This window comes from Polypterus senegalus, chromosome 14 (assembly GCF_016835505.1).
Source record: "Polypterus senegalus isolate Bchr_013 chromosome 14, ASM1683550v1, whole genome shotgun sequence".
In the NCBI taxonomy this organism is placed as follows: Eukaryota; Metazoa; Chordata; class Cladistia; order Polypteriformes; family Polypteridae; genus Polypterus; species Polypterus senegalus.
This window is the reverse complement of record NC_053167.1, coordinates 114,086,480-114,110,419: the sequence shown is the minus strand read 5'-3', so window position 1 is coordinate 114,110,419 and position 23,940 is coordinate 114,086,480. Positions and strand designations below refer to the sequence as shown.

Below are 23,940 nucleotides of genomic sequence, written 5' to 3'. Positions count from 1 at the left end.
TGGAGTTGGGTGCAGCCCTGTTGGGAGCTGGAGTTGGGTGCAGCCCTGTTGGGTTTCATGGGGTCAGGCAGGGGGAGCTGCATAGCCATTCAATCAATTTCCACCATACCTGGGAGTGATTCCAGGTAATCTTGATGAACCACCTGGAGCACTCCCAGGTGCTGAATAAAGGAGCGGAGTTGTGTGCAGCCCAGTTGGGAGCACCCATTCAAACAGCTAGAGTTGGGGCCCGGTGGAGGACAAAGCTTGCTGGGAGAGGAGTGGAGGTGACAGAGAGAGAGAAAGAAGAAGAAAGAAGGGACTTCTGGTGCTTTGGTACCATGCTCTGTAGTGGGGAAAAATCTTGTGCTGCATCATGAGAAATAAACGCCAGAGTGTTGCCTTAGACTTGTGTCTCTGTGCCTTTCAGTGTCCGGGTTTGGGGAGATGTATGCTCCCAGTATTCCACACAGGATATCCCACTTCACAATGTATAGGACCTGGAGGATCTCCTGCTAACATCTTGGAGCCAGAAACAAGACAAAACCTTCAGAGATCTTGTGGATTCCATGCTTCAATGGGTCAGAGCTATTACGGCAGCATGAGGGGGAACTGTGCGGTGCTGCCCTAGTAGTTTTTCCATTTTGTTGTTTTTGAATTTGGTTTGATATTCTTTGTTAATCCCTAGTGGTTATACAACATAAGATGGCAATGTATTTAATTTGCATTTTTTTTGACACCGATGATCAAAAAAAAGACACTTCAAGCAACACTATGAAAAGGAATTGAAAAGCACAAGACGGGATGGAAACAAGAAAGTATCCATGTCACAGAATATCCCTAGGAGTCTAATAGAGTATGGCACAGCTAGAATTTGCCAGAAGGCACAGGTTCTGCTGTCTGATGATACCAAAATTGAGATTTTTGACCATCACAGTAAACACCATGTTTGTTGTAAAACACTGGAAGTCACATAGCACTCCATGGTGTTGGATGGCTAAAGGTTATGCTCCACCTCCTAACTCAAAACGTAGTCCATTTAAAATATTTCTTTTAACTTTGTTTTGTTTTCCCAACTTTTTAGAGACACTTGCCTGCTTACCTTGAGATGTCTTTGTTTGGAAGAAGATCTTTTTCCGCTATGTTTAACTTAACAAAGTCACAGCATGCAGCCCTGGAAGTTTTAGGATAAGTACTGGGATTCAGTGAAGAATTTGCTTGTTGAGCATATGACTACTTAAAATACTGCTGTGTAAGCTAGCTTTAATGAGATATGATCTGAACTGACATCTACTAAAGAAAATCTAAATTATTAGACATTTTCTAGGACCAGTTCAGTTGCTCATTGAAGCTAATTTTCAGTTGCTCATTGGCAAAGTAATGTTCCTGAAAAAGCTGATAGATCAAGAAGATAGATCCCATATAGGCAATTTGTGATTGGTGAGACTGAAGCTGCAAATCAGCAAAATTTCTTTCTCAGATGAGGTCTAAATGGTTCCTGGCCCTTCCTGTCTTCAATTTGAAACTAATGAATGCATATTGTGTATACAGAAGGTGGTTGGATGATGCTGGCCCTTGTCCTGTTAGTAAGGTTTTGGGATTTTTCAATCATCAGCTGATGCTGAAAGTGTTTCATTGCAACTCTAACACTATTGTTGAAGCCTCCAAGATTTGCTTCTGTCAAGATTTTGAGCTCCATCGCTGTGCAGAAAAGGAAGGTTGTGTCTCCTATCCTTTGAAAAGATACAGAAGCCAGTCTCAAATTATTCATGTACTCCTTGCAGTTTTTTTTTTATATAATGAATGTCAGATTTCCAGGAACTCAAACTACCAGTTCATCCAACTCAAGGTAGGCCCCACCCTAATCCTCATAAACATTTTCTCATAGGCCTTTCACCTGATCCACTTTGTCGTTTGCATAACCTTTGAATTACCCGGCACTGCTCTCTTTTGTCTTCAGCTTGTGGTTACAGATAAGCCCATTTCTCTCTTTTTTTTGTCTGTAAACATCATTCCTTTTCCTCAAACCCTACTTTCATTGGATCTATCAAAGCCAGTGCTTACCATTGTGAATTACATGCATGACTTAGTTAACAACATCATGCTTTAATGACAAGTTCTATAGAGATACAATAAATGTACTCAAACAGTGTTGAAACACAAGCAGTCATATTACTATATTAATATTGCTATCAATGTATTATTATTACTGTTTTTCAATAATGATTATTAATTTATGTGATGCATTTATTATGCTAATGTTAGGTTTGGTTTCTTGAGGTTAGATTAGCTTAGCTTAGGGTCGGTTATGTCAGGTCAGGTGTATACATGGTGCTTCATTGATGAAAATGTCACAAAGGCACCTCCTTGGATGTTGCTGGAACTTGGCTAGGTTTTCACTGCACTCTGGAAATTGAATTCAGTGATGCAGAAGCTCCACCTTGTGTTCAAAGTCAGAGGGACAAAAATGCCTTCAAACACAAAGGCATGCCCAAGCTCCCTTAATATACCTCAGTGCACTTAATGATGTGCATCGTTGGAACCACATACCGTCATTAATCAAGACAGACTGTACTCTATCTTTGCATTATAGTGACTGACTTCTTGCCTCTCATTGGAAACTTTCAAAACTTCTTTCTTTTCACAGTTGACAATCTTTCTTTTATTAATCTAATTTTTTTGGATCTGTCTACCTCTTAGACCAATGGAACAACCTTGCAAGCCATTGAGAATTGGTCTACAGTGAAAACTTTTATTATATGGTATCACAATCACAGCACATTTGGGTTCAGTTGGTGGTGTTTGTGATGCTTTTGTTAAATAATTAGTTTCCTCTTCTTCATCTATGCATTTAGTTGATTTTTACTCTGTTCTTATTGTATATAGGGGTAGGGGCTGTCTTTTTTATTGTACTATCTTCACCATGAAGCATGTTAGTGTGGGAATACAATTCTATTGCTGCAGGCACTGGAAAGCTTTTAAGGGTAGAGGGTAAAATGCAGCAAAACAGAGAGAAATCCTGGACAAAAAATTGGTCTAGTTCTTCACTAACTCCATTTACTGTTGCATTTATGGAAATTTCTCAGTAATTTGTTTTTATGGGCTCATCCCTTCTCCACCTCTGAATATGACTCACAAGATCTTACCTGAGCCATAAGGGACATTGAGGATCAATTTGCCAGCTTTGAATTTTGTGTCCCACGGACAAAGATGTATTTTTAAAAAAAATCATAATTATTAGTTCTGTCAAATAAAGCATAACACATACAGTAGCTTGCCTTAACACAAAAGGTACTTCTTACTTTGTAATGTCTAAATTTGTTGCCATGTCATTTTAAAATTTGAAACTGAAGGAATCGAAATTACAATAAAATGAAACTGACTTCAAAACCTATGAAAAGAGGTTTACATCTAGCTCTTGATTAGTCACAGTTTTTGATATTAGGGCCAGATAATCCTGTTTATGGTTTGTTCAGAAATTTGAAGAAAAACAAAAGAGAAAGGTTTTCCAGAAGTTAAGAGAGCTTAGTAAGTTTAATAGCAATCATGTACTGGGGAGAATAACCTCCATCGGACAGATATGAAGAAAAAAGTAGAGAGGTCAAGGAGAAAAAAAGTGTACTAGTAGAGAGAGAGATAAAGAGAGAGAGATAATAAAAGACATAGAGAGACAAAGATCACAAATCAAAAACTGCAAGAAAACCCAATGGACTTTGGTGACAGCATATGACGTCTTATCACACTTTGCTTGAAGAGATTTTGTAGGATTTCATTGTCCATATGCATTTAATGCGCTCAGTTCTTGTCATTGTGTTTGCCGTCAGTGAATTTGTTGTCTGTAACTGCTTTATCCAGCCCAGTCTTAAGAGGTTGGAGCATAAATTGGCAGTACTAAATACAAGGCAGGAACCAATTCTGCATCATTAGTACATATAGTCCCACTTCACTCATAACAGGACCACTTGGGGTCACCAGTCAGCCTGAGTTCATGTCTTAAAGATTTTAAGTAAATAACTTTAGTTATTCTTGGAATTTATTCTTAGAATAATTGGTAAGGTTGTGTGAGTACATGGTCATTGTGTTGAACTGTCTTTTAGCAGATAGTACTTCATTGAATATTTTCTAAAGCATTTTTTACAAAGCACACTATCGCAGTTTACAAATTTATGTGTTTACAAATTACACATAAAGTTGTGACAAGGCTTTGAGAATTGATTTGGGCTGCTATTAGGTGAAAACTAATTCTTGTACTCATTGTTATTAAAATAAAAATAGTAAATGGCCTTTTAATACATGAAGACTGTCACCCACCAAATGTCACCACTTACATATTAAATATCAAACAGAAAAGCTGTAGTTTCATATACAGGTTACATTTAGTGTGGGGTAAAAGTTGATTATTAATGTTATAATTTTGTATTTATATCGTCCAGGTTTGCAGAGGAGGTCATTAACATAAAAGACAAAAAGAAACTACTATTCTGTTTTACTTATAGGATTATAGAGCTGACATAAAATCTTTTTGTTAATAACTACAAAAACTATTTTAGATTTTCTTTAATCATTTAGCTGCAAACTAGTTGTTTTCTTCTGCTTATAAATTACTCTTGTCTATAGGTGAAGAATAAAAGATCCTCTTGAAAATTTTCAAGTTTTTTGCATATTTGTGCTGTGATAAACATTACACTACAGAGGCTCTGGCTAGTTGTGATCCATAACATTATAACTATATCAGTTACACAACAGAACAATTAGCATTAACAAGGATATACTGTATAAGTATTTATCTGTTTGAATATTTTGTAACAATGGGAGAAGGAGAAGCAAAGCAGTCAAAATTTCACACACAATTAATTTTGAGACACATTTGAAATTGAAATCTCTGTTGTAAACCTACACAAGGGTCACATGCAAACTCCATACGGAAGGTGACGTGCGAGTCCATGTCTTGCACCCCAAAACACAAGGCTAATTCTCAGTACTTTAGCATAACCAGCCTTTATTCAGCTTGAAAAAGGAACAGCACTGTTATTTATTGTAGCGGGATCTACCACTCTCCTATACACAGTCACGACAATCACGCAGGGTTGTGGCCAGGTTAGTAGCCAAGTAATACTGTTCCCTGCATTTTTAATGTTCCTTATTGCACAACTGCAATCTTTTGGGATTTGCTTTCATGGCGAGCTGTTACAGCACTGGGAGCCTGTGGTTGTCTTCCACAGATGTGGCGATTACCCTACAAGATGCACTTCGGCACATCATCTGTTGAGGGGAGTCCCAAAAGAATTTAGAAACCTTACATCTCCCCCCTCAGCTTTGTCCACATCAGTTTGGGCAAAGTGACCATCCAAGCTGGGCTCGGCTAGGTGTGAGAGAACATCAGCTTTGGTGTGTGCAGCCCCGGGACGGTGAAGAGCATCAAAAGCAAACGTTTGCAAACTGACCACTAAGTGAACCGAGCATTTGTGGTGTTCTGTTTGTACAGCCACTGCAGCAGGGCGTGGTCAGTCACCAGGGTAAACGTCATCCCCAGAGATAATAACGGAGGGACTCCATTGCCCCCTTAATCTCCAAGTACTCTTTTTCAGTAGTCGAATAATTATGCTTCCTGGGTAGTAGCTTTTTGCTGAGAAACATGATGGGGTGCTGTTCCCCCTGAAAACAATGTGAGAGCACTGCTGCTATACCAAAAGCACTAGCATCCATTTGTAGAATAAATTCCTTTGAAAAGTTAGTATTCCGCACAACCAGGATTGATGATACAGCGGCTTTTAGATCCACGAAAGCTCTCACAGGCATTGGTCCAGTCAACACTGCGATTTTTTTCTGTGCATTGTCAAGTCAGTAAGGGGTGCAGCCCGATGTTCAAAATTGGGAATGAACTGCCTGTAATACCCTGCGACCCTGAGGAAGGCACAAACCTACCTCTGTGTTTCTGGACAGGGATATGCAAGCACCTCACACACCTTGTCCATTTGAGGCTTGAGCAAACACTTCCCCATAGAATATCCCAGATAATTGGTTTCTAATATACCCAGCTTGCACTTCTTAAGGTTGGCTGTCAACCCCGCCAGACTTAAACTGTCAAGCACCAGCTAAAGATGGATGAGATGAGATTCCCAGTCATTACTGAAAATGACCACATTGATAAGATAGACATCTGCGTACGTGGCATGGGGACGCAGGATCTGGTCTGTCATTTGCTAAAAGGTCAACGATGTACATGGAGACCAAAAGGGAGTGCCGTAAATTCAAACAGCCCATCCGGAGTGGCAAACACAGTTTTCTCACAACGGATTTCTCCAAGGGGACCTGCTAATAACCCTTCGTGATATCAAGGGTGGAGATATATGAAGCCCACCCAAGCTTTTCTATTAGCTTGTCCACATACGGCATCGGGTATGCATCAAACTTGAAAATATTATTCAAACACCCAAAATCAATACAGAACTGAACCATCATACTTTGAGACGAGTACAATTGGACTTCGCTATTCCCTTTTACTCGGTCGAATAATGCCTAATTGGAGCATCTGTTGGACTTCCTCGTATGTTGAATGTTCAATGTTTCCTTGTTGCCTCTGGTAGGCGATATGGGGGTACTTGTATAGTAACACTGGGTGGAGTGACAATCTTGTGTTCTGAAATTATTATCCAGATAGGTGTTGCCGAAAAGACATCTGAATTACCCTCGAACAGCGATAGCACTTCCGATTTCTAGTTGTCGTTTAAATCATCCCCAATAGCAACCTCAGTCTGGGGGACCACTCTGGCCTCGACCAGAGTTGCATGATGGTTATGCCACTCCTTTAAATGATTAATATGCAAAATTTATATGGGTTTCCGCCACGCAGGAATTCCGACTTTATAATTCACTGGGAACATACACCCTTCTATTACTGCCGGCCCTTGCCACTTGGCCCGAAATCTATGTGGATCAGATAGGATCAACGCCAGCACACGATCCCCCTTATTAAACTCTCGGAGTTTACTCATCTTGTCATAATTATGTTTTTGTGCCTCCTGCTCGCACTGCTGATGTTCCACCACAATAGTGGACGATCTGGCAATCTGGTCTTGTAGCGAAATGAGTTGGTCGACGAACCTCCCCCAGGGGTGTCTCACAAGACCACATCCATTCATCCTGAAAAATGTTCAATACTCGTGGCCGCCAGCCAAATAATAGTTTGAAAGGACTCATCTCAGTGGACACTTGCGGGGCCTCCTGGACAGCAAACAGGCGGAAAGGTACAACTGTATCCCTGGAAGTTGACTCGTCATGGGCTACCCGCCGAATCATTTGTTTTGAGGTTTTATTAAAACGTTCAGTCAGTCCATTCATCTGCGGATGATAAACCGCAGAGTGCAACTTCTTAATTTTGAAACATTTGCATAGCTGTTTCATGATGCAAGACATAAAGGATGTGCCCTGATCAGTGAGAATCTCATGAAGAATACCAATATGTGTGAACCTATCAGAGAGTGCTTTTTGCAATAGTTTGGCCTTCTGGCAATCTCAGCACTGCTACTTCTGGGTATCTTGTGGCATAGTAGATTAACACAAGCACGTACTGAAAGCCACTTTTACTCCTGGAAAGCGGGCCAATAATATCTAATCCCACCTTCTCAAAGAGGACGTCTAAAATTGGCATCAGTATAAGGCAGGGGTCCTCAATCACGGCCCAGGAGGGCCGCAGTGGCTGCAGGTTTTTGTTCCAACCCAGTTGCTTAATAAGAAGCACTTATTGCTCAAGTAACACTTCTGCTTCACTTTAGTTGTCTTGCTCGTTAAGATTTTGAACCCTTATTGCTTATTTTAGTCTTAAGCAGCTGTATTCTTGGTTTTTAATAGCTCCTAATTAGCAATAACATGCAAATGACAAAAGAGACCAGCATTTCTCCATTTAGCTTGTTACCATTTATACCCGTGTGTATTTATCATGCACTATTGGGTTTAATTAAATACTTGGAAGGAAAGTGAAGAGAAAAAAGTGAAGGACTGAGAATTACTCATCCATTTTAAGCTTCTTATCCTTTGGATGATATCCTTAGAAAAGAGAAGAAAATCTAGGATATGACAATAACCTGACATAGCAGAGTTAAAGCACTAATGGGCCATGAAATTAAATTATTGGCAATAATTGTTTTCTAATTAAGCAAGTGGGTTAGAACAAAAACCTGCATCGACTGCAGCCCTCCAGGACTATGATTTGAGGACCCCTGGTATAAGGGGTCCTGTGGCAGGTCTGCGAGCAGAAACTGTTTGACAGTCAAGACAGGCCTTACAAAATCGCTCCACATCCCGGCCCACATTCACCCAAAAAAAGTGCTTTGAAATGCGTTCCCTCTTTTCCGGGCTGAGGTGATCCCCCAAAACGTGACTCTTTTCAATTTTTGAAACCTTCTCCTTATGCTCACGTGGTACTACCAACTGTTTAGTACGTCCATTACCATGCAATCAGAAATCACCCCATACAGAAAACTATCCTTAAGTAAAATATGTGGCATTTTAAAACTCTGGTTCTCGCTCTCTAGATAATAAGAGTATATTTTTGAAAAGTGTATTAGATTCCCTCTGACTTTAAAGTATTTAGCAGTTTTGTAGGTGATCCCTTGATGTAGTTATTTCTAATAGGGGTGTAAAAAAGAAATAGTTCTAAAAATACTATAGATTTTAGCTGTTTCATGCATGCACATTTAAATAGAAATGGTTAGATGTTTCTGTTAATGATATTGCATACATTTGTTTGCATTCTATATTTTAAGTGGTGGTCAATGTAGTTGTAGTACTTTTAAGCAGGTAACATTATTAAACCTTTTCTAGTATAATTCCTCAAAAATAAGAATTTACTCTTTCTATTTCCTTCATTCATTTATTACTTGCAATCCTAGATAATAAGAAGCAAGTAAAATGTTAAATATGTATTTTTGTTGCAGTGAGCTGGCACCCAACCCAGGGATTTGTTCCTGCCTTGCACCCTGTGTTGGGTGGGATTGGCTCCAGTAGACCCCCGTGACCCTGTGTTAGGATATAGCGGGTTGGAAAATGTCTGACTGACTGTATTTTTTGTTAATATAGTCACAAATAATTCACTGTTCATTGTTTATAGCAATGACTGAATTTAAATAAATAATATACAGTTTTACAGGGCATATAGTTTTACTTTTATCCTTATGTTCCCTTAAGTTATATTCTTTAAGGAACATTGTGCCAGTATGGGAGTTTTTTCATTACTAGGTGAAAATGTACAGTCTGTATTGTTTTTCATAAAATGAAAATTTTAGTGTTATATGACATAGTATTAGTTATTTATGACTATTTAGCAATTTGTCTCTTGCATGCTCTTTTTTCATAATTTTTCTAATCTTTTTTTATAGATATTAAACCTGCAAATGTTTTCATCACCGCCACTGGGGTTGTAAAATTAGGAGACCTGGGTCTTGGAAGATTCTTTAGCTCTAAAACTACAGCAGCACATTCTTTAGGTAAGAAAAAACTTTTTTTTTTAATATAACTGTATGTTCAGAAAGAAACCCAGCACTGAAAAATAAATACAAAGTATATGTTTATGTTCAATATACTGTACATAAACATTTAATTGGTAGTTAGGGGTTTTCATGTTATCTTAACCTTGTCTTTTTTCGCAAGTCTAGCATGTAATATATGAAGTATATGAAGGGTATGAAGTGGTTTAGCAGCATTGACACAAAAAATGGTACAATAAAATGAAGCAGACAGATATAAATGGGCTGCATGAAGATCATTTTCAGTGCTGACCTGATATTCCTTAAGGGTATAAAATTGAGTTTTATATTTGTCTTTAATAAAACAATTTATAAAGTAAAATATACATTATATTAAATTTCAAGCACTGTTTGTTTTGTGTTAATCATGGAGATTTCACACATCAAAATAATCCACTATACATTTTATTCATGCATGAGAATGTTCTGATTTCTGCCATAGTTGAAGATATTTCTCTCCCTCTTGGCCAGTTAAATGGTATTTGTAGCATTTTTATTTGGGTTAAATGTGATAATTCCATTATATAATTCCGTTACACAATTTTTTATGTAATTATATATGTTTAGATAATAAAACATTTCTGTTTTTGCATGGCCCTCTCTTTTCAATGTTTAGTACTAAATAAGGGGAAATACTTTTTTATTGTTGTTTATTTATCTTTTTTCACATTAGTTTGCATTAGCATTTTCTGTTTAAGGGATAGCTTCTGCTGATAGATTTGAAGAGCGCCCTCTGTGGGTGGCTTCTTGTTAGGTGCTATTTTTAATACCACATAGCAGCCCATAAAAGAAAAAGGTAATGTAAAAAATAAAAATAATATTGCAAAATAATTTTGATATATGGTTATAGCTGACAGGAATAAAGACTGACATATTTGCAGTTATGTTACCTTTCTTCACGTGTTGACAAAATCTATTTATAATGTCTAAGTGTGTGCAGTTATCTGATAGGATATTACTCAAATTCCTGTTTAAAATAAGTTAATGTTCTTAGTGAGAACTGCAAATCATGGCGTTCTTTATATTAGGTTAATTTAATATCAGGCATGAAAAGTCTGAATTTGTGCTCCTGTAGGCATCTAGACTAACCCTTTTCTCTATGGGAATACTGACAGTTTTGGTTGTAATGAGACAGACCTGCACAAGAATACTGTATGTGCATAGAAGTCTAGGATACTTTTGTATATGCCTGTCAATATTTAGGTTGTGAAGCTCTGTCTTATCATTTTAACTCTATTTCCAGTGTTTAAGTAGCCTGCAGACACAAACTGAACAGCATTATTGTCTCAAGTCAGGGCATGTTCACATTTAAATTATAAAAATGAAAAAAAGGACAACAATTAAAAATGATTTGGTCACAGATGCTCAAAATAGAAAAGAAACGGTGTCACTGCAATCACAATAATGTTTTTTATATATCATTTTTTATAGAATTTTGTAAACATTGTGTGTATGTATGTGTGTGTGTATATATATATATATATATATATATATATATATATATATATATATATATATATATATATAAAAACATTATTAAAACATAACCTCAATACATGCACATCTATTAGTTTATACATAAGGAAATATCTTTGTTGCGATTCAGTGTGTTTAGTTAAACCTAAAAGCTGATATTATACTAAAACCATCATAACTGCATACCATATAATTTAATAATACTTGTGACCCTGCAGTTTGTTTTTTTTCTTTTTTTTTTGTTTTTGCTTCGTTGGCCACAGGAGAGTTAATTCAGTAGTGCATTTAAGGTGTTGTGTGGAGGGCTAAACTTTGTAAACTGCCAGCATTTGTCTGTATTTTTCCTATCATCAATCTTTCACACTCTTATCTTCCCCCAAATGTATCAGAAGCTTTCCTTGAGCTGCTGGTAGGAATTACTTTTGCTTTCGGTAAACTATGAACCTTCAAACTTCAGTGTTTTACCTGCCCCCTGTGGATTTTCTTCAGCTGCCTGCCTGCACATTACTCACTGCCAATTACTTGCTTTCTCTGTTTTGGTAATAAAAAGTATACTGCTTGAACTCTGTCTCTGCTAGAATTCAAGTCTTTATGTTATTAATACTTTACTTTCTTTAAAGTCTTTATGAATGGCCAAATTAACTGATTGACCGCACATTATATATTATAGTAAATAAAATACAGATTTTCTTTTACCAATTTTTCTGTTTTGTGTAGTTTAGGTCTGTCTTATCCATTGCCTTCTCATAGAAATGCATCAAATATGCTTTCCATTAGTTAGCTGAGATATAACCTTGCTGTCGTTGAGTCTGTCAATTACCTGATTTAAACTTAATTATTATTATATTTTTTCACAAATGCATGTGTTATAGGTTTATAGTCATGAAAGGAAATTATTAGTTTAATAAATTGGCAGTTTGCAACTGGAACCATTGCCACAATTATCTTTCCAGGTTATACATGCGCAGAAGTCCTAATGTGCAGTGAGGCTGCTAAAAGCCCTATTAGTCACATAAGATGAAGGAATTTTATTTCATTAATTTGGTGATTGTTTTTTTGCTCTCTGTCTAGAGGATGTAGTACAGGTTTGAATCCACAAATGCCAAGTGAAAGTTTAATTTGTATGAATAGAATGCTGGATGCACAATCATACTATAACTGGAACTGAATTGTAAAATATAAAGTACCATAAAAACATATAAAACAAGTGTTTTTATGATGAATAAAGTACTAGGCTGTTGTACCGTGTTAGTCATTATGCATATAGAGAAAAGCCAAGCAAAATGACACCTTTCATTGGCTAATTAAAAGGATTACAATATGCAAGCTTTCGAGGCAAGCCTGAAGAAGAGGCCTGAGTTGCCTCAAAAGCTTGCATATTGTAATCCTTTTAATTAGCCAATGAAAGGTGTCATTTTGCTTGGCTTTTCTCTATGATGAATAAATATATACATTGTGTTTCGAAATTATTTTCACTGGATTTTTGTTCTTGTTTTTAGGTTGAGATTTACATTTCATTGTAAACCTTCCTACAAAACTTTTTTTTGACCTCCCATGCTCTTTCCTGGTACAAGTCAGCATGGGTGTATGTGCAAATGGTCCCTATGATGTATTAATTACGCTGCCTAACAAAAATTGTTTTTTTTTTTCCCAGCACACTGCACACACTCCTTTTCCTTTAGTTTTCTTTGTCTCTTTGTATCTGTGTGACCATTTTGTGGGTTATATCACAAAGACACATTCAGACAAAGACAGTTCTGGAGACTTTGACCAACTGGCTAAACACCCATTTCCTGGCCTTCTACACTATAATCTGAGCTGGGCATTTAATAAGATGACAGAATATTTGTTATCCTTGCATTACAATGTTCTTGGAATCTGTGGTGTCTTTTCACTGGGCAGGTTAACAACATTAAAGTAGCTTTATATTGAGAAGTGCAACCAAATAGAGGAGGGTTAGTAACAGTTCTTAATTATTGCAATACTTAACATGTTTTATGCAAATGACTAACAACAGAGATAATAATATGCAATATTCACAGGTAATAGAAAAAAGTAGAAAAGAGTACAAAAAAATAAGGAGTCTTCAGCCTGTTATACAAACAGGTAAATGGTTCCACAGCTATGGGGCCCTGTAGCTAAATGCTCAATCTCCTGTTTTATTTGTCCTTGGAAATTATTATAGATGCATAATGCCCCATTGCCCACAGCCATGGGCACCATCCTCTGTTCTGGGACTTCATGACCAGAATGGAACACGGAGAATGAGGAGCCAGACAAGAATTTCATTCAAAAGTGTAACAAAGTTTATTACAAATAAAAGAAAGTGACACAATGCAACAGTGCATAAATCATCAATAATTCTATAAAATCTTGCATTTGAAGACCAGTGTCTTCAGGTATAGCAAAAATTTCTAAAAATAAATACAGTTAAAATCCAAACAAATCTTTTGGAGGTATTTTATATCTTGCTAAGACTTTATTTTTTGGTGTAGCCCTCTGCATTCTTGAACCGCCACTTCAATCGGTCACTGCAGACCCAAACTGTCTCCCTGGCCTCTTGCCCTGAAATGGATGTTCCTAGTCTTTGGATCCTTCTGTCTTGGTATTGTTCCAGAGCCTTCTCAACATACTCATTTTCTCTCTTTTGTAAGTCAGTAGACCCAAATACAGCTGCTTCCAGGGACCTACACTATAGCCATTGGTCTTAGTCTGCTGTTATAGCTCTGCAGAACTGATGGCCCCCTGTTCTGTCCTCTCACCATTGAATTTTTCTTACCAAACCCATCTTCCCACAAGTGACTGCTCTTTTGTTCTCATCGTGTTCTTGTTATTCTTTTCCTCTCCTCTCTAACACTAACCCACCTTTTTATTTTGTGGCAACTCTAGCTGTTACTAGTCAATTAAAAAGCACCTCTCCTGCCTAATTAACCCAACACAGGCAATGACATGCAACTTATTCAGTTTTTGGGTAGTGTTGTAACCTGTGTTGCAAATATGTTAGTGTCAAAGATAATGTCTAATTTGCTTGCCGACTAAGTACAATTGATGTTTAAACCTGTTGAGTTAAGAAATTATAGGATATTGTTGTAGTCTGCCTCATTCAAAAGGCAAGGAGTTATTGTCCAGCTATTCTAGTAATTCACTGACTCAATTAATTAATAACATTATTGAAGGAATATCATAATCTGAAAAAAAAATCATCAAGTGTCATTTGCATCTGAATGAAAGTAAAATGATATGATTTCTATTGATAATGATAAGCATGTAAAGTGAAAACAGTAAAGGTCTAAGCCCTGAGACTGCTGAATATACAGTAATGACTAAATAGTATCAACATATTTCTGTATGCACTCATCCATCCATCCTCTTCCACTTATATTCACAATCTTTGTATTTTTTGTGAACATATCTAAACTAATTTTTTTTTTTTTTTGTAAAAAGTCTTCCGTACACATTGCAAGTTAAGGATAGGACTGTTGACCAGTAAATAAGCACTAGAGGCAGATCTGCAATTCTAAAGGTCAATTCCAGGCAGATTGCTTTTCCTATTTATGCTCAGCTATGATTTTTCCAGAAGCATTTATTTTGCAAAAAAATGTATTTGTTTTCCATATTGTGAACATATCTATACTAATAAAAAGCAAAGCCCTCACTGACTGACTGACTGACTGACTCATCACTAATTCTCCAACTTCCCGTGTAGGTAGAAGGCTGAAATTTGGCAGGCTCATTCCTTACAGCTTACTTACAAAAGTTAAGCAGGTTTCATTTCGAAAATCTACGTGTAACGGTCATAACTGAATCCTACTTACGCATATATACGCCATAGCCTGCAGCTTGGTCGCAACAATCCAATAGACATGCTGCTGCTACGAGGCGCTTGTCATGCCTAAGACGAATACGATTTTCGAGATACAAGTTTAGTGAGAAAGACGCAAGATATAAATGAGACTTTTGAACACTTTGTGATGGAGTTAAAATTGCTGGTGAAGGACTGTGCTTATACAAACGAAGATGAGATGGTCAGGGATAGTATAGTGTTTGGCACAAAATCAGCGAAAGTACGAGAAACACTTTTAAGTGCCGGGTCTGAGCTAACATTAAATAAAGCCATGGACATCACAAGATCGCACAAGATAGCACAACCACAGCTGAGAACCTTCGATGCATGTACTCCGAGCAGCTCACGTGAACTGACTGTGAACGCAGTACGCACACAAAAAGCAAGAGCTCCAAAGAGCACTGAACAAAAAACGCATTACACAATTGAGAAGGCAGCAAAAGAATATGAAGCGTGTGACACATACAAGCATATTCATAAGTGCAGGTACTGCGGAAACAAAGCACACAGTGGAAAAAATCAATGTCCAGCTAAAGACAGTGGAAAAAATGTGGTAAATTGAACCACTTCGCTAAAGTTTGCAGGACTGGGAAAGGTAAACTCGTGCATGCAATGTGTGATGTCTCAGATAAAGAGGAAGACGAGCTGTTTATTGATGCAGTAAGAAAGGAACAACCCTCTGAATCTGAACAAGCCTTCGTAGACATATCAATAGGAAAGCAAGGTGTAAAGCTTAAGTTTAAATTAAGTTCATTGACACGCTGCCGCTAAATATTCGCAGGCAAATCCACAACTTAATACCAGGAATGCCCGTTAAACATCTTAGATTCACGAGTACCGATTTGGGTAGTGAACACTTCGATGAATGAAACCGGTTATCTTTACAACAGTTGACAAACACGGAATATAACTTGAACACAACACACCCTCCAAATACAAACCTGATTGAAAGAAATAATGATTATCAAATCCTTGATGACAGCAGCACTCATAACAGTCACAAAACAATTACATTGACAATCATGTTACGTTATTTTTAAAATGTTTCCTTTTCTTTTCATAACTTCTTTGACACACTATCTCCGCTGCGGCGGGTATTTTGCTAGTGACTGGATAATTGACATGTGAATTATGCAACAAAAAAGATTTTTTTCCTTGGGTGTTTTTGATACTGTTTGCTATAATCCAGCTTTGGTTGCCATAGAGTGCCATTCTGTCTAACTTTTTTTTCTTTTTCTATCTCCATTCTCCATGAAAACAAGAGATATATTTTTTCTTGGTAATCACCTCAAAACAAGTAACATTTAAAAATATACATTTTGGGGTGGAGTATTTCTTTAAGCAGAAGATAGACAGTTTGTGTTCTCAAAGATTGTTTGGACAGAAGTTGTACGTGGGTCACATTCACTTATGAATGTTAGGAAAAACACTTCACAGGCATGTCACTTCTTTTACTGAACATTCAGTCATTTAACAGTGCAGCTGTTGGCATAATGCATTTAAGAGTTTCAAGGCTTTGCCATGCATTATAAGTTCAATAAATTGGAATGCTTAACTGTTAAAATTATCAACTATAGAACTAGTCAGTGCTATACTCTCAGATATCAAAGAAAATATCACATATAAAGAAATGTACATAGTTTCACTAACTCATAATAATTTAAAATAAACATTTATTACGGCCTTTGCAGTTTGTTACAAATGTCCACTTGTTGTGTGTGGAGCAGTTCTTGCAAAGAAAAAACAATATTCACCCCCGCAATCCTGATCGGGAATCCGTCATTTCACTGTGCTAATTGACACTCTCCCTGTCTAGAGATGTTTTAAACCTTATGTCCAGTGCTGCTGCTTCTTTTGTGTACCTAATTGATGCTGTTGTAATAATTATAGAATATTGCAATATTTTTTTACAGAGAATAATTTTACTATTTAAATAACTTTGCTAATGTATACAGTGATCCCCTCGATCGTGGGGGTTGCGTTCCAGAACCCCCAGCAAAAGGTGAAAATCCAAGTAAAACCATACGTTTATATTATTATTTTTATATTGTCACGCTTGGATCACAGATTTGCACAGAAACACAGGAGGTTGTAGAGACAGGGACTTTAAAACACTGCAAACAAACATTTGTCTCTTTTTCAAAAGTTTAAACTGTGCTCCATGTCAAGACAGAGATGACAGTTGTGTCTCACAATTAAAAGAATGCAAACATATCTTCCTCTTCAAAGGAGTGCGTGTCAGGAGCAGAGAATGTCACAGAGAGAGACAGAGAAAGAAAAGCAAACAATTAAAAATCAATAGGTGCTGTTCGGGCTTTTAAGTATGCAAATCACCATGCAGGAAGCATATCGTATATCATTGAGGAGTTTTATTTAATACGTAATACGTGCCATCCGCCAGTAGCGTCCCTTGTATGAAATCAACCGGGCAAACCAACTGAGGAAGCATGTACCATAAATTAAAAGACCCATTGTCCGCAGAAATCCGTGAACCAGCGAAAAATCAGTGATATATACTTAGATATCCTTACATATAAAATCCGCGATGGAGTGAAGCCGCGAAAGTCTAAGCGCGTTATAGCGAGGGATCACTGTATTTTGTTATTTTCCTGTATAAGCATCTTAATGTATAAGCAGTTTCTTCTTTCTTTGTCTTGGTAATATAGCAGATTAATGTTCTTGTTTTTTCACTTTGGAGTTGCATTAATGCAGCAGGTGTTTTTATCTTACCCCTGGAAATTCCAGTGATATGTAATTCATGTCATTTGAATCATTTTCCCAGAGTTTCATGTTATTTTTGAAAATTTTGATTTTAAACCTAAATATAGATATTGTTGACTCAGACATCTGTGTCTTCCTACAGATGCGTTTTTTCTGTGATGTAAATTTTTAAGTACAATAGGGTATTTTTACACTAGTGTATCATAAGTTCCATGCAAGATTGGACATTCCTAATCAAATTACATATTTTGTTGACATTTGAAGTAAAAACAGTAAATAGATCTTTAAGAGGAAACAAACTTAGTAAGGAGTTATGATCTATTTGATTAGCTGAAAAACTGTAAATGAATAAGAATAAATGTGGCATTTGTAAAACTTTGGGCACCCTACTAAACCAGTACTTAGTAACACTCCCTTCAGGATAGCCCAGAACTGGCAAACATTTTTTGTAGACAGCTAAGAATTTTTATACTCTTGTTTTTCAAATGTTTCCCAATCTTCTTTGTAGATCATTTCTAGATCTGAGTTGTCCATGGGCTGTCTTATATGCACAGAATGTTTAAGATCTATCCACACCTTGTCAATGATGTTTGAGTCAGAGTACTGCAATGGCCATTCCAAACATTTACCTTGTGTTTCTTGAGGAACTTCACAGTAGATTTTGAAATATATTTTGCATTGTTGTCTTGTAGAAATCAGCCCATTCTTCAGATTCAGTTTCATTACTGTATGGCATTCTCATCAAGGATTTAGTGATATTTAGTGTAATCAGTTCTTCCCTGTATGCACACAATATTTCTGGGGTCACTAGCTGTTCTACTGCCACAAAACATAATACTGTAGATCCATTACTGTAGTTAACAGTTGACAAGATGTTATTTTCTTCAAATGTTTTTTTTTCTCCTCCAAATAAACCTTTTGTGGCTGCAGCCCAAGAGTCCAGTTTTAACTACATCTCGCCACAGGACTTGTTTACAAAGTACCTCTCTCTTATGCAGACATTATTTTGCATATTTAATATTTTTTTGTGATGAGATCACAGGTAAGGCGTCCTTCTGATAGTCCTTCATGAAGGCCATATCAGTGAAAGTAACAATGCACAGTAGAGCAGTGCTCCACCACTCCATTCTCAGCTAAACCTGCCTGTAGGCTCCTTGCAGTCATTTGGATGTTTTGCTTTGCCTTCCTGCACAGTGTACAAGTTAACAGTTTTCTTGCTCATCTAGTTAGGGATGCTGCAATCAGGTTTTTTTAGAGCCGATTTTGATGCAGATTTTTGTTTTTTTAAAACCCCATAAAAACTTTTTATACTAAGCTCCCACTTAACTAGACACATAGAAGTCTCATGTCCTATAATAAAGTGTTAACTTTCTTAGTTTTATAATTACACCATAGACCACAGGCGTTATGTGTTCATTTTCTATTGAGGAAATTAAATCCGTCAGACTTATTGAAAAAGCCATCCTTTTAAATTTTTTACTTTATCAAATAAATCATAAATGTGCATTAACATATTAAAAACACCACTGTTTTAGTTTGTTTGCTGTTGAAATTAAATTCACTATTATTATACTTTAAATGTCAGCAAAATATGTAATTTGGCTGGGGTGTAAATAAACTCACTTATTTTTTGAATAATTCATGCAATTGTAAGGAACAGCAATAAAACTGTTTCAGTTGGGTTTTTATATACTTTGCTTATTTCTGCAAGCTGTAAATTAATTTTAGGCAACATCAGCTATATTGAAAGAATGTTGAAATTAACAATTTTGGGAAATCTGCAGATGTAATAATTTTGTGTCCATTCTGCCTCCTTAAAGTTTGAAATATAATCTTCAGGAAAAGTGCAGTTAAGTATTTAGCGTGAGTTTAGTATGTTTCTTTAATTTCTCTAAATAAACAAGCATAAAAACACCTTGGCCACTTTTGCACTTGTTAATGAGATGGGTGAAAGCTAATGAGGATTGTTTGAAAATTAAAAGATAAATATAAAACTGACCTTTAATACCTTTAAATTTCATTCACTTACGTTATATCATTGTTGGAGCAGAACCTTCCTATCCTATATTTTTAACTTTGACGAAGTTGCTTGGGAAAAAAAACAAAAAAATGTTTTTTTTCTTTTAAGGTGAGCATTTTTAATTAAGCATTTCATCCTTGCGGCCTGTCTAGTTTCTCCTGGCATTTGAATTGAGTGAAAGTGTTTTTGGTGGTATTTACTTAGTTTATTTATTTATTTTATATTACTTTTTTTTTGGAAAAACATGCATATATATGTCTTAACATACTATATAATCTTTAACAACTATATTTTATATATTAGGATATAGCTAAGAAGCTGTGCTCTAGTTTATGTCCTGATTCTAGCATCTAATAGCATCTAATATCCAGCACAGCTAAAATATTACTAGTGTTGCCGCTTAATAGGCTAGTAGCTTAAAGGGCTATTTTTCATCTCCCAGTCCTATTTTTATAGCAAAGCATGAAACTTAGAATGTGCATTAAAACTCTTTCGCTCACTCAGACAATCTCTGAAGTCAAGTAGGCAAACAACTTTCATTTGTTTCTTTGACAACTAAATTCATACCTTGAAGAGTTCAAGCTTTTGTGGATCAAATTTCCTACCCAGTACTAGATAGGTATTCCTAATAATTAAGGCATTATACATGCTGTTGTTATTGAAAGGCAAGTAAAGTGTATACTTACTGTGTAGAGAGGAAATAGTACAACATTTTATTAAGTGTACTTTTAATAAGTGTGCTATATGTGTACACAAAGCGCAACATTTATCAAAATAAACTGACACACATCTTTATTTTAGTTTATGTGCAACTTTATTTCACAGAAAGGTGGTGCTGTTTGCCTTATAAAGCTGTAAAATGAATAATGTGTCTATTTTATTAGTTACTAAATTAGATCAGTTAAAGCATCATGTATGCTTTGTAGCTGTACCTGCTATTCTACATCTTTGTTTCTGTTCAGGTAATTCAGTTTAAAGTAAACATATCCCATTCAGCACCCCTTGCACCTAGAAATGTGCAAGAAAAGTACACTACAAAGAATAATTTTTTGATTTTGACAAAAAAAAGTTAAGTTTAAAAATGTTGAGTTCAAGTATGTGCCTTTCTTTATTGATACTTTAAAAACTATTAAGTTAGTTAGCAGTCCTATAGACGTGTAGTAGCAGCAGCAAACATTAAAGTAAGCCTAAATTGGTCTATCCAGCCCAGCAAACTTTCACAATTCTTCTTGGTTCCTTGGTTTGCATGTTTGAGGCCAGGATCACCTTTCATGCATGCAGAACTTTTTTATCCATCCATCCATTATCCAACCCGCTATATCCTACCCACAGGGTCACGGGGGTCTGCTGCCTTTATTATATATTATAAAAATGGGATCCACTTGTTTACACATTCATTTGAACTCTTAAATTCCCTTTAGTGGAAGCACTAATAATCTATCTAATAGATCATAACTCCTTACTAGTAGATGGTTATTTATATAAAATATATAAAGACACATTTTATGATTGGATTGTTTACTGTGAGGCTTGAACCTTAGGCTTGTTTTTATGAAACCAACTTTTATAGAAACAGTTTGGGGTATTTTGGGTAAATTAAATGATACTCATTTGCTATTACTATAATTTTTGCTTATATAATATTTTTTTGATTTAGAAGCATATAATTTTAATGACAACAAACGTATGTTTAATCTTTGAACATTTCAAAGATAATGTTTTTTTTTTTTTTTTTTACTTTTATATGTTTTAGTTGGTACCCCTTATTACATGTCCCCTGAGAGAATACATGAAAACGGGTACAACTTCAAATCTGACATCTGGTCACTAGGCTGTTTGCTCTATGAGGTAAGCTTTAAAACTTTACTAAATCAAGTGTTAGATTTTTTTTTTTTGCCAGAGATGTAGTATGAACTTTTAAGATAAGCTGTTCATTGTACAAATAAACTTAGCAGTGCTTTACACAATTGATAAATTTTCTATTTTATTTACTCTAAATTAGGACTGCTATGATTATTCAATATAATTGACAAAAATTAATCTAGCTAAATCTTCTTAATTATCTAATCATCTCTGCTTCTTCCTCCACATTGTACACTGGCATGGTACGATGTCCCGTGCAGTTTTTGAGTACGTAAATCATGATGGCAGCTCTCATATTCTTCAGAGGTCCCTGCAATTATTACCCAAAAGTCTTCTCAATGTGAATATTTTTCTCTAGAACAGGGGTCTCTAACTCTAGTCCTGGAGAGCTACTGTTGTTGCAAGTTTTCATTCTAACTCTTTTCTTAATTAGTGACCAGCTTTTTCTGCTAATTAACTATTTCCTTTTATTTTAATTGACTTTTCTTGAGACTCTGACCGCTGAATTGATTCTTTTTCCTTAAACGGTACCTAAATGTAAATTTGATGTGAAGTGAGCCAACAGATGATGAACTAAGTTGGGGCCTAAAACTCCAACCTTCATTCGGTTTCTTAACTTGAAGCCAATTCTCGTTGCGAATTAAACAGTTAATTAATTCCATGGTGCTCATTCAGACATTTCCAAAACTGTTAATTTTTTTTAAAGCACCATCAAAATGTTTTGTGGACCTGAGCAGATCAACATTACTGAGGCCTTCACCTTTGTTTGTTTTCAGTTATTGTGTAATGGACGCAGGTTGTTGTTTATGTGCTGCTTCATTTTGTGTTTTAATATTGTTTGGTTGCTAATGAAGGTAAAGGTTAATTAGCAGCAAAATCTGGTCACTAATTAAGAAAAGGGTTAGAATAAAAATGTGCAGCTCTCCAGGACTGGAGTTGGAGACCCCTGCTCTAGAACAACTTGACAAGATGGTTGTTTGTTCATTATGTAAAACACAAATGGTATTCTGCAGCAGCCTTTGTTACATGCAGTAAAACCTGAAGAGGAAACACTCTTAACTATAGCTCACGAATAAGGGTTAAACTTTAACTTAAATAACCCACTTATACTCACTTAGACATACGGTAACTTTTTTTAGCAGTGTGAACCTGATTGACATGGAAAATCCATTCTATTGAGAATTTCTGTATCAAAACTTCCTATTTCTTTGAATAGGATTAATAATATATTTGGAATATCTGCTGTATGCACTTGCAACTTACCACCTTTATCTCTCGTAAGCACGCTGAATTAAAATAATATTTCAATACACAGGCTAACTACAGTAAACACAATCAGATAGTCTGTTAAATGTATGTGTTACCTTGTGTTCAGGTAGAGTTACATTTTAATCCTTTTCAGGTAGAGTTACATTTTAATCCTTACTTGTGACTGTCTAACTGTCAATCTTGTGGATTCAAAAGAAAACTGCATATCAGCTATAAAATTCTTTATAAACATGGTATCTTTATTAAGTTGTTTTAGGTTTTTTCTCTTGTAATTACATTTTAAATAACTGACTTTCAGTAAATGATTAGGCTGACTCAGAAAGGTGATTTTTTAAATATGGGGATGTAAGAAAGTTTGCAGAAGAGCAACACACTTTGAAAGAAACACACTTTGTAATGCAATTTAGTTTTTGCCAACTGTACAGAATTCATGGTTCAACGAAACCCTGTTCTCACATTTTGAAAATATAAAAATAAGCAGTTGCTGAAGTGAAATGGTTCTGGGCTCTTTCAGTGTTCTGTCTAAAGTTGGCATAAAAGAGGCTAAAAAGTGCCCAGCTACCTCCCTTACACTACAGATGAGTACACTGGAAAAGCAACATGTGCGATCATACTGACTGCCATCTATCAGATGCTCTGTAATGAAAACTTTTCTTTCATTTCATTCCTCTCTCTCCTAAGTCTGAAGTAGAGGGTCATTTTTTAGCCGAAAAACTGTTCTGAGTAAATTAATTTGTGTGTTGTACAGGCTACTTACAAAGATGTCTAGTAGGTTGTTTTCCAAAAAGGAAACATTGCTGAAAAACATTAAAAATGTAAAGACAAATTAACTGATTTAGACATGTATTGTCAGCCCTGCTCATGTCTGTTTTTATATTAAATATGTAATGGGAAATGGTGTAAACAGTAAGAAATCAAATATCACAAACATCTCTTCAAAAATCAATTCATTGGAATTGCCAGAAATAATTGGCTAAATAAATATTTTAAATGTGATGGCGGCAACAACAAATACCAGGAATTTAAAAAAATGTTTACTTTGCACACTACCCCTTCGGAACAAAGTGCAAAACTATACTGCACGTACAGTGCCAAAATTAACTATTAAAGAAAACTTTAATTTATATTATTGTTTAATACTAATGCTACAAAAGTTTTATTACATTGTTTACAGAAGACATGAGTTGCCATCGTATGCAATATGCATTCAGTTGGGTTCATTTATATGCAAATATCCATAGCTG

General features: G+C 35.9%; 1 protein-coding gene across 3 annotated transcripts in view; it reads left to right on the top strand.

Annotated features, from left to right (window-relative positions):
- Positions 1-23,940, top strand: part of nek7 (NIMA-related kinase 7) — a 173,342-nt gene that overhangs the window by 124,354 nt on the left and 25,048 nt on the right. For all 3 annotated transcript variants that reach the window (XM_039735003.1, XM_039735002.1, XM_039735004.1), the window contains 2 exons: positions 9,357-9,464; positions 21,318-21,412. In XM_039735003.1, coding sequence (XP_039590937.1) covers positions 9,357-9,464; positions 21,318-21,412 — 203 coding nt within the window. The remainder of the gene's footprint in view (positions 1-9,356; positions 9,465-21,317; positions 21,413-23,940) is intronic.